This window comes from Bombus flavifrons, chromosome 7 (genome assembly GCF_040668555.2).
Source record: "Bombus flavifrons isolate JBK064 chromosome 7, iyBomFlav1_principal, whole genome shotgun sequence".
Lineage (NCBI taxonomy): Eukaryota > Metazoa > Arthropoda > Insecta > Hymenoptera > Apidae > Bombus > Bombus flavifrons.
The window spans coordinates 2,203,696-2,214,510 of record NC_138448.1 but is presented as its reverse complement, the minus strand read 5'-3'; the positions used below and the strand labels follow the sequence as shown (position 1 = coordinate 2,214,510).

The window sequence follows — 10,815 nt, the reverse complement described above, 5'->3', positions numbered from 1 at the left end:
TCGTGACCTTCTCCTTTCTAAGTCAAATATGTATATGTTTTGTTCGAACGCAATTCAAAGATTTCGGCAAACTATGATACTAATTCTGGTCTTAGCTAAAAATAAGCATATGCCCTCCACATAGAAAAAGAACTAATCAGCTGCACCGAGTTCATTAAATCGATCTAATCTTATACCGCAACCAGTAAAGCCGATTCAATTTGATTTAACGAGCCAATGGATAAACAAATTATTCAGTATTTTACAACATTTTAATAGAAGTAGAATATTTACATTATTAATTAGAATTTCTTAATCGTTTTTTCTTTCCAGTATATGTAACGTTACGGTTAAGCAAATTTAATGTTTTTTGTATTAACAATTATAAAATTAAAGTGTTTTGTTCGCATTTGATATAAATATGTATAAAATATAGATATAATTACAATTAAATTGTTACTGTTAGTTCCTATAAAATTATGGAAGTTTTATATTCAAGGAATTTCAATTGTTAAAGATATAATATAAATGAAGGGTAAGTATAATGAGGTACAGGGCTTTTATATATGTTAACAAAATTTCATTTGGTATTTATAGCATAGAAATAAATAAATAGTCAAATATGACTAAAATAAAGAACAAAGAAGATGTATAAAAGTTTAAATATTATCATTGCTCTCAATTCATATGTAACAATCCTTCATCATTTCTGTTAATTGGATCTCCTTTTAATAATGCAATGATCATGCTGAAACATATAAGTTAAAAATAGTAATAAGTAGTAATTTAATTTTAGTGATAATTAATGAAATGTCCAAAATATACATACCAGTAAAGATAAATAAAAAAGAAAATTAGGTAATATCCAAGATGGATCATACAGTCTCTTGCATGCCTTTTTAATTGTCCACGATTATGGATTTCTGTAGGATCATAAACTCCCATATTACCACTAGGTACTCCAAAGTATTCATAGAGTAACCATAGTGTCATAGGCAAGTTCACTAAGCACAATATTAATTGTCCATGTGCTAAGAGTAAAAATTCTAAGACTGAATGTGCTACAAGCTTTGGTACCACCCACTGTAAGATATAATTACAATTTAATTAGTACATTAATAATTAATAAAACTTATATACATTACAATAATAAAACATACATTTACATTATAATAAAACTTATTCAAAATTATAATTATTATTTACTTAATTTTCTGATTAATTATTGTTTATTTATTATATTTAAATTAATTAATAATTGTAACAAAAGTGTATGTATAATTACCTTGTTTAACTTTGAACAACACTGTTGAGCATTCAAATAATCACATTCTAAATCTGATAGAGTTATGACCTATATATACTTTTAAGATAAGGAACCTCATTGTGCGTCTTTTACTAATAAAAGACATAAATTACCTTAAAAACGTCGAAAATTAGATATGGCGCCATTAGATTTACTGCAATATCATTAAAAAAAAATTTACCACAAAAATCCCTAGACATATTTTCAATAAATTATATATAGAATTTAATAGTCGAATTATAAAGTTAAATACATAATAAAATATAAACACTGCAATTTTTCGTCAAACTATAAAATATAAAAAGGATACAAAATATACCAAAAGGAAAAGTACTGAACCGGTATCGATTAAAGCAAGTACAAACAACAACGGTTCACATATTAGACCCATTCTAATGATCTATTAGTTCAAACAAACAGATGTTAGATAACATTAGGATCGAATCTGATGATTCATGAGTGTCTTTCTTCGAGATAAAACCACTTAAAATGCTTCCCACGTGCAAAGTTCAATAAACCTAAGAGAAAACTGAAATGACCGATTGTCAAAATCGACAAAATGAACAACTCACAGTATTGCCAACTATCGAGAATGTTTTCTAAGTTACAAAATAGTAAAATAATAGTCGTTTCAAATATCCCTAGTTGTCGATAGCAATGAAATGGAATTTTCTACACCAGAGAGGAAGTTCTATACTGAATACTCACATTTTATACCACAGATAAGATATAGCATAGATCTAACAACTCAAACATTTCGTCTCACTGGACTGAAATACCGACTTAGGATAAGATTGGAAATATTGGAGATATCTTTGAGATTCCTATAATATTTGGCGATATATTTAGAAATTGTATTCAATTTAATCAGCAAAGCCAATAGGGAAACATATATAAAAATTACCATTTTCATATTTTTATTACTTTAATAATTATATACTGACGTTATATGCGAAAACTGTAATAGAGCTTTAGAGTCCTCAGTTTGCGTGATTTGTAGGTGTTAACTCTATATATTAAATCTCATCTATGTTCATGCTATCAAATTAGTCAATAGAGCATGAAACGTAAATAATTACTTAGGAATTATTTATTTAATAAACTGTATATTTTTTACATGTAAATATAAATATTATTTATATATTGTTTGTATGAAACTTCTAAAAAACATTACAGAATAAGAGGTAAACCTGTCCTATTCTGTGAACAAATTTCATCTACATACAAATATTTGTTACTTGTAAAAACATATGTATAAGTATGATATAAAATAATAATTATAGGAATGTTTCGAGACGCTCCAAAGATTATTATAGAAGATGGATCTTCTCCATCTGCTTCTTATGTTATGTATGTTAGAATGGAAGACTTATTAGAAAAATTAAAATTGTTACATTATGATATTCAATTTTTACCAGAGTTTAAAATAAAGGCCATAAATAGGTAATGTAATTGTTTTGATTGTATACAAATGTTGTAATCTTATATTATATGAATTTGTAAAAAAAAATATTGATTTGAAATACAGGAATTATTTTGTAACACAAACAAATCCAGGAGAGCAATTTTATACATTCACATCATTAGCTGCATGGTTAATTAGGAAAGCAGGTGGGAATTTTAAAGCTCCGCAAGAATCAGATGATCCTAATGCTACAATAGCTATAATCTTGGACTATTTAAGAGATATTCATGTACCAATAGAATTTCCACCCAATAAGCTCAAACAAGGAAGTGGTGAACATGCCATTTATGTCTTAGATAATTTAGCAGATGAAGCATTGAAAGCACAAAAGTTTCAATGGAAGAAGTAAATTAAAATAAATATACTTAATAAAGACAATATAAGTATGATCATATATTACACAGGTAAACATTTCTAGAGTAGAAATATCACCTGATGAACCAAGTAACGAACCAGAGATAGAAGATGATGATGCAGAATTAATTTTAGAGAAAGTAGAAGAGGAAATGATGGCTGAGTATGATGATGAGGATGAAGATATTTTACATGTTGATGATATTACAAAATTATATGGACAGAACTTTGTAAACATAGTGATAAATGTATTTATAAAATGTAGAAATCATATACTTTAACTTCTTGTAATTTTTTTTGTAGAATGAAATGCAAAAACCTGATGATATTTTAGAATCTAAAACAAATAGAGAAGAGTGGCAACTAGAATTGGAAAGAGTTTTGCCTCAACTCAAAGTAACTGTAAAGACAGGTATAAAATATCCAACAAAATATTAAAGAAGTAAAATTAATGGAGAAGATCTATTTCAGATTCAAGAGACTGGAGATCACATATAGAGCAAATGAAGCAATTACGTACAAATATAGCAACAAATTTAACTGGAACCAAAAATCAACTAGATAAACTACATATTGATATATCTAATACTTTAGATAAAGTAAAAACAAGAGAGTCCTATTTAAATAGACAACTTGAACCTAGTTTGAAGGAATATCAAATGCTTCAAGATGAATTGTCGAAAATTAAGGAACAATATCGAGATACTAGTGGAGGTGTTACAGAAAGAACAAGAATTTTTAATAAATTATCAGAAGAATTAGAGCATGTAAAGAAAGAAATGGATGAACGAGGATTGAGTATGACAGATGGAAGTAAGTAATTTCTAAGCAATTTTATAATGTTATATAAAATATGTCTTAAATATCGATATTTTTTATAGCGCCGCTTGTAAATATAAAAAAGACAATTACTAAAATGAAAAATGAAATTTCCGAAATGAATATTCGAATTGGCGTATTAGAATATAGTTTAATGTGTGCGAGAATACGTGATCGCACGCAGTTGCAAGAAGATATGAATAATCCAAATGCCACCACAATAACTTAATAGATAATATTGATTATATGAACCTTTTTTTAGCAAAACTTAGCAGTATTATCTTCTTTTCATGTACTTAAACGTAAGTTATATGCTATTTGTTTAGTTTCTCACTAATAATAATCTTTAATAAGGGTCCAATAAAGCATTTATCTCATCATAGTCATCATGTTTGTAAAATTTGTATGCACCAATGTATCATATAATATTTTTATGATAAAATCATATTAAATGAAATTGTGCAGTAATTCAAAATACTTTTTTATTCCTATACTTGCTTTCGAAAGATAGTTATTTATAAAGCGTAATTCAAAATACGCGGTCTCTTTTAGTATTTGATGAATTGAGTAGTCATTCGAACTGATAAACCGGGATAAAGATGAAGGAACGTGCCAAAGATGAGCTGCTTACTACAAAACGATCCCTTTCCTTTCGGTAATCTCTCAGTTGGCGTCGGCCTTGCGAAGTGTTCGCTCGAAAATATGCGCAAGCCAGTTGTGTTATAATATTTCGTTATCATTGGTTGTGATATCCCGTATACATTTTAATCAGAGTGCATTTTAAAAACGTGGCGGCCTTTGATCACTAGTAGTATCTTATAACGCTACTAGGTCTATCTTCTAATAAAATTCATTCAATAGTCGAGCAGGTTTGTAAATAAAGTCATACGATTTGTTTCACATCCACCAACTTCGATCAATCAGCTTTTTACTTGCATTTGTAGTTCGTAGTAGCACACGCGTTCTAAATTTTCTTTAACGTAATTAACTGGTCATCGACGTGCATCCGTTGTACCTTGTTGCGACAAAAGCTGTTCATAATTAAAATAATAAACTAAATAGTATAAAATTGCATGCGTTATTTTACACGAATTAGAATATAATAATCGAAAATATGCATAAGCGTAAAGTGTTATTAGAAAGTCATTGACTCTTCCATCTCTCCAGCAGGATGCACTTTCTTCTCAGTTTTAAATAATGCTTTACACATTTACAGTACTTATCGACCTTTCTTCAACTTTCACCGATATTTCTCCGTATGTATTTAAACAAATTTACTTCCTTTTAGTGTCATTCCAACGAAACATTACTAATATCAGAGAGGAAATTTCTTCTCTACTAATATGCTTACTCTTAAATAGATTAGTTAAAGTAATCGATCAAATAGTTTCACTCATTTACTGAAGTAACGAAATTCGCTATTTTTAGTTACTTTTTATGAATATTTAATTCGTCACAAATTTCGTATTGCTGGTTAGTCTGATTATTAAATATGTAAAAACATGATAAAATCATCATGGTTCATAAGTTCGGTTTAATTTATTCTCGTTATACATAATTATGCAGCATAATGTACGTAAAGCGCGACAAGTTTTCTGAAGATAGAATAATTACGTTATATTTAAATGGGTAACACTTGACTCATTAAAATATACAAATGCTATGAATATTTTACACAAGAAGTAATACATCAATCTACTCGAATAATAATATCACATAAACTCATCGATGCAAATGCGATGACGATCGCGTTTTGTAGATAAATTTCACCGCCTACTTTACAATCAATTTTGAATATTAATCAATCTCGAACTTTGTTCAGTACATAATAACAGATAATCTTTTAATCTAATGGAACAAATTGCTGATTTTTAATTCATTTTGATAATGTAGATTACATTTCAGCTGATAATTTAATAAAAAATATGTTTATTTTAGACGGATAGATCTTGTTATTTATCATTTCTTGAATGTATAATATGTAGAAAACAATAAAATACTCAGTCGGTGAAAATATTCTGTTTCAATCATTGCTTTTTTTATTTCCGAGGAATCTTCAGAACTGCGTGACAGTTTCGTTAAACTTTGTATGACAGATGCAGAATTTCAATTTGCCCCTAATAGAAAACGATTAAGATAACTGAATGTATTTATGATAAATTTAATAACAAGTCAGTTTTTATATATAAAGTTAATTATCTTTCATAATGTACAATTTAAAGGCATGATTATAATGGTATCTGAGTAAAGTACTATCAGAGTAAATTTTTTTTATAACTAATTCAATATAAGAATAAAAAGTACAAATAACAGATAACATAAATAGTGCAAGAAATTATATATATAATCGTATTATTATACTTAAAAAATAAACATATTTTTCTCTATGAACAATCATGGAAAAGTGATTGTCGACATAACAGGAGGTCACGGAAGACTTTTACAAAATATTGCTAATTGAAAAAACTCATAAACAGAATTTTTAACGAGATTGATTTTCACTTTATGCTGTGTAATGATCTTATAAAAACAATTTTTAACAAAAAGAAATATTTCCGTATGTACGTTTCACTACTGCTTATGATACCGCTGTAAATTAATAAGTGAAATCACTGGAATTTCGTAAATACAGAATTATGAAATTTTGTGCTTATAGGAAATAAAAATGTATTTATTTGCAGTACGTGGTTCTTAAACTTATAAAGGAAAGGAAACACAGTGGAACATTGAGAGATAATAAGTTTTCAAATATTAGCGCTTATATTCTGAAATACATTATGCGCAGATATTACCATATTTGTTGTCTGAACAAACCATCTTTGTTTTGCATAAGTGAATTTTTCTCGCTAACTATATATTACAACAAATATATTCAAAATGTTTCTTAATGCAATCTCAGCGCTATCAGTCTTTTATATATTTGGTATTACATTTTTAATATTTTTTCATTTGAAAGACACCTATAAAATACTACTTTCATCTTGTTTTGGTTGTGTTACATACTAACCATAACATTTATTTGTGAATGTGCATACTGATTTATATTACCAAAAGTGTTTAAAATATGGATTGTATATTCAAACTTGAGCGTACAAAAAACGCTGCAAATACAAACGTTAATAAATATCCAATATTTAATCGTAATTGTATTCTTAATACAACAGAATGTGCCCAACCAAGATTAATAGACAATTAAAAAGCATGTGATATTATAACATTATACATTATACATTATATATTAATAACAAGCATCTTTCACTATGTAATCGTATTTAACGATTTTGATAAAACATTTTGATAAGAAGTATTATCTATTTCAGGTCAAAGAAACCAGATAAAATGATGACGATTCGTAAAAAACTTCTTATCATTTTTTCAATAGGTTTAGTATTAACAATTATTGGATTAACTACTGGAATTCTTTGGTTTATGATTTATTCGTCGATTTTAAACACGGTAAATATAAAAAATTTTACCTACAGCTATGATCATTGGTTAAGTCTTACATATTGTTTTATAGCAATTATCTTTAACACCAACGTCTACAAGTTACAAGCTGTGGGAAATAACACCAATTCCTATGTATCTGAAAATATACATGTTCAATTTAACTAACTATGAAGATTTCATTTCAAATAATGAATCTAAAGCAAAACCAAATTTTGTGGAAATGGGTCCTTATGTATTTAGGTATTAAATTTGTGTCAAATATTATAGTTTTTATTAATTAGAAGTCAAACAACATCGTACAAATTTTATTAACAGGGAAGTTGACTATAAGGTAGAACAAAAATGGCATGACAATGATACCATAACATATCAAAGGAAAAGGGTATGGCATTTTGATAAATCTCTATCAAAAGGAGATTTAAATGATAAAGTAACTAATATAAATCCTGTAACTGCTGTATGTATCTTTTAATAGTACACTATATAGTAAGTGCTGCTCTATCTTATTACATTATGTCCCTTTTCTAACATTCTCAGAGTGTTGGATATGCATTAAGACATAAAAAACCTGTTCTCCGTGATATAGTAGATAGAGTAATGAAATCAGTAGGACAACAGTTAATAATTACCAAGTCTGTTAATGAATTACTTTTTGAAGGCTATGAAGATACTATATTAAAAATAGCACAAAAAATTAATTTCACAGAAATTCCATTTACCAAATTCGCTTGGTTTTATGGGGTAAATTTCATGTTAATATTATTATAGCAGAGACATAACTGAAGAAGCATACTTATAATATTGTCTTGTTCACAGCGAAATGGTTCTGCATCCTATGATGGAACATTCAATATGTTAACTGGTAAATCTAATTTACTCGATGTAGGAATAGTCAAAGAATGGAATTTTAATAACAGAGTAAGTTATTATCCTGGAGAATGTGGAGAAATAAGAGGAACAAATGGTGATTTGTGGCCACCATTACCTGATAATAAAACTGTATCTTTCTTTGTACCTGATATTTGCACGTAAGTTTAGTAATGAGTTTAACTTTCTATTAGGAATGCTGAAAATCAAATAAATACATACTATTTTTTGGGTAATTATGTTAATAGGAGTATGTCAGTAACATATGATAATACAACTATTCATGAAGGATTAATAGGAGCTAAATATATTAGTGACAATACAACATTTGACAATGGTTCAATAGTACCATCGCGTTCGTGTTATTGCGAAGGAGAATGCGTTCCCTCTGGAGCATTAAATATTTCATTATGCAAATGGGGTGCTCCAGCATTCATCAGTTTACCACACTTTTATTTGGCTGATCCAAGTTACAGGGAAAATATCAATGGAATGAAACCTAGTAAAGAAAAACATGAACTTTCAATATCCATAGAACCGGTAATTATCGCAAAACAATAGGTATCAATTAACAATGACCATGTCATACTATATTATACAAAGAAAAATTTTTGTAGAAAACGGGTGTTCCACTGAACGTGCATGCACAACTACAATTAAATTTGTTGATGCAACCTGACCATGAGATGTCGTAAGTTCTTATTTTATCTTTTTACTATGGAATATAAATATAATATAACAAATAATATATATGTAAGTGAAACTTAAGCATATCTATAATATATCATTTTCAGCATGTTTAAGAATATTAAAAAAACATTTATACCAATGTTATGGTTTACTCAAGAAGCTTATCTGACAAGTAATTATGCTCATATAATTAAATTTATCATTATTTTGGAATCTCTGGGCAGCATAACTTGTTATGGTATTGCCTGTATTGGCATTTTAATTATTTCTACCGGCATTTTTTTGTACATTAAGCATGGTTTGGGTGAAGAAGAAAATCAAGTTTTATTGTCGAACAAATCTAATGAAAATGATGATATTGGTACTGTTAATGAATGATTGATTATATTTGCAAGCATATGATTAGATTACATGGAAAGATATAATCAATGTCTACAAAATAAGAAACAAAAACCATCTTCGAAATCTTAGAGTGTATAATAATTATGTATGTAGATTACAAATTTTACTGTATATCTTTTGATTGAAATTGATATAACAAAATTGAAGATAACATCAAGTTGATTGTAAACAAAATTGTATTCATACAAAGTTAGTGCATTGTTCAAACTGTTTATAAATATGCTTTTAAAATGTAACTATAACAGTAATCAAGTGCCTCAGTGCTTTAATGATAACAAACATTAGAAATAGCGTAAAATACAATAGATACCTCGAATACTTAAAAGTGAGATGCATATAATAGCAAATCAATATTAATATAAGTTTCCTTTCGTAAGCGAGGGATAGAAATATATTCTCAATCTCTTGTATAATATTTTTTTAGTACCTATTCAAAATATGTATTATATTGTAGGTATGTATATATTTTTATCTATGAAATCTGAAGAAATAATGAGTATTAGAATCACATTCATTAAATTCAGTTTATATTAATGTTCATCATATAATTAAAGTTATAGCAATTACAATATTGTTACAGCTGTGATAACTACAGTCTTGTTTCATTAGAATAAGAATTCTTAGAAAATAAAAGACATTACTTTTATACAATACATTGTTGAAAGTAAATTACATATATGTATGTATATATTTTCTTCGTATCATGCCCTTATTATCCCTTTGGTCTATCTTCTTGAGAAATCACTCGTGTAACTTCTAGATGTCACTACTGTTTAGTTTTTTAAATGAAAAAATACATTTTCTACTGTATTGCGGTCTGATAAAATTCTTGTATAAAAAAAATAGAAAAGAACGATGAAAAAAATAAAATTAGCAAATTTTATTTTTTGCATCAAATAGTCTGGCTTTTACTAAACAAAACAGATATGATGAAACGGTTGAAATTGGCTGGTAAAATGACACGCCACGGCAATAGTAGTCAAACATGAGAATTGTAGAAACCTCGTAAATTCATTATTCATCAAAATTCTTGTAAAAAAAAAAAAACTTCGGAAGGTCTTTTAAAAAGGGAACCATTCTAATTACGCTTTGAACTATTTTTACATTTAGTACCTGCAGTAATATTACTGATACAATGTATAAACTACCAAAATAATTCTTTCTTCGTATCTAGACTACCAATTAAACATGAAAAAATATTTTGGCCGAGTACATGCAGATCTACAAAGCAGAATGTTTTATCGATCGGCTGTAAAGTGATTTCATTATTCACGTGTAAAAATAAAAGAATCCTTCGTTCGAGAATAGCCGCTTTTCGCTGTTGATTCCCTTTTTTCCACTGCCATGCAATGTACATATTATTCTTTCAAAAGATGGCGATACAGACGTAAATTTTTCAAGCGCGGTAGAAAATACGGAACGAACGAAAGGACATGAAGCAAATTAGAAAAAAGTACTGAACACCTTGAAAGTATATAGTTTC

General features: G+C 27.8%; 3 protein-coding genes across 5 annotated transcripts; 2 read left to right on the top strand and 1 right to left on the bottom strand.

Moving 5' to 3' along the window:
- Positions 1-537: 537 nt before the first annotated feature.
- Positions 538-1,879, bottom strand: cnir (cornichon-like protein). Its single transcript, XM_069116701.1, has 4 exons — positions 1,596-1,879; positions 1,265-1,333; positions 809-1,062; positions 538-727 (listed from the first exon to the last, which is right to left on the bottom strand). The coding sequence occupies exons 1-4, from the start codon at positions 1,674-1,676 to the stop codon at positions 658-660; spliced, it is 474 nt and encodes a 157-aa protein (XP_068972802.1). The 5' UTR covers positions 1,677-1,879; the 3' UTR covers positions 538-657.
- A 434-nt stretch (positions 1,880-2,313) lies between these two features.
- On the top strand, positions 2,314-4,355 carry IFT57 (intraflagellar transport 57). The gene is made up of 7 exons (XM_069116693.1): positions 2,314-2,469; positions 2,569-2,728; positions 2,814-3,095; positions 3,169-3,334; positions 3,408-3,516; positions 3,576-3,917; positions 3,986-4,355. The coding sequence occupies exons 2-7, from the start codon at positions 2,571-2,573 to the stop codon at positions 4,150-4,152; spliced, it is 1,224 nt and encodes a 407-aa protein (XP_068972794.1). The 5' UTR covers positions 2,314-2,469; positions 2,569-2,570; the 3' UTR covers positions 4,153-4,355.
- A 216-nt stretch (positions 4,356-4,571) lies between these two features.
- On the top strand, positions 4,572-10,006 carry LOC138181654 (protein croquemort). Of its 3 annotated transcripts, none has more exons than XM_069116689.1 (9): positions 4,572-4,792; positions 7,244-7,379; positions 7,444-7,613; positions 7,689-7,830; positions 7,911-8,114; positions 8,190-8,401; positions 8,489-8,780; positions 8,858-8,931; positions 9,035-10,006. In XM_069116689.1, exons 2-9 carry the CDS (start codon positions 7,263-7,265, stop codon positions 9,306-9,308), a joined length of 1,485 nt encoding a protein of 494 aa, XP_068972790.1. In that variant the 5' UTR covers positions 4,572-4,792; positions 7,244-7,262; the 3' UTR covers positions 9,309-10,006. The 3 variants fall into 3 exon arrangements, with proteins under 3 accessions (XP_068972790.1, XP_068972789.1, XP_068972791.1); XM_069116688.1 differs by lacking the exon at positions 4,572-4,792 and adding an exon at positions 6,680-6,846; XM_069116690.1 differs by lacking the exon at positions 4,572-4,792 and adding an exon at positions 6,889-7,038.
- The last annotated feature ends 809 nt before the right edge of the window (positions 10,007-10,815 follow it).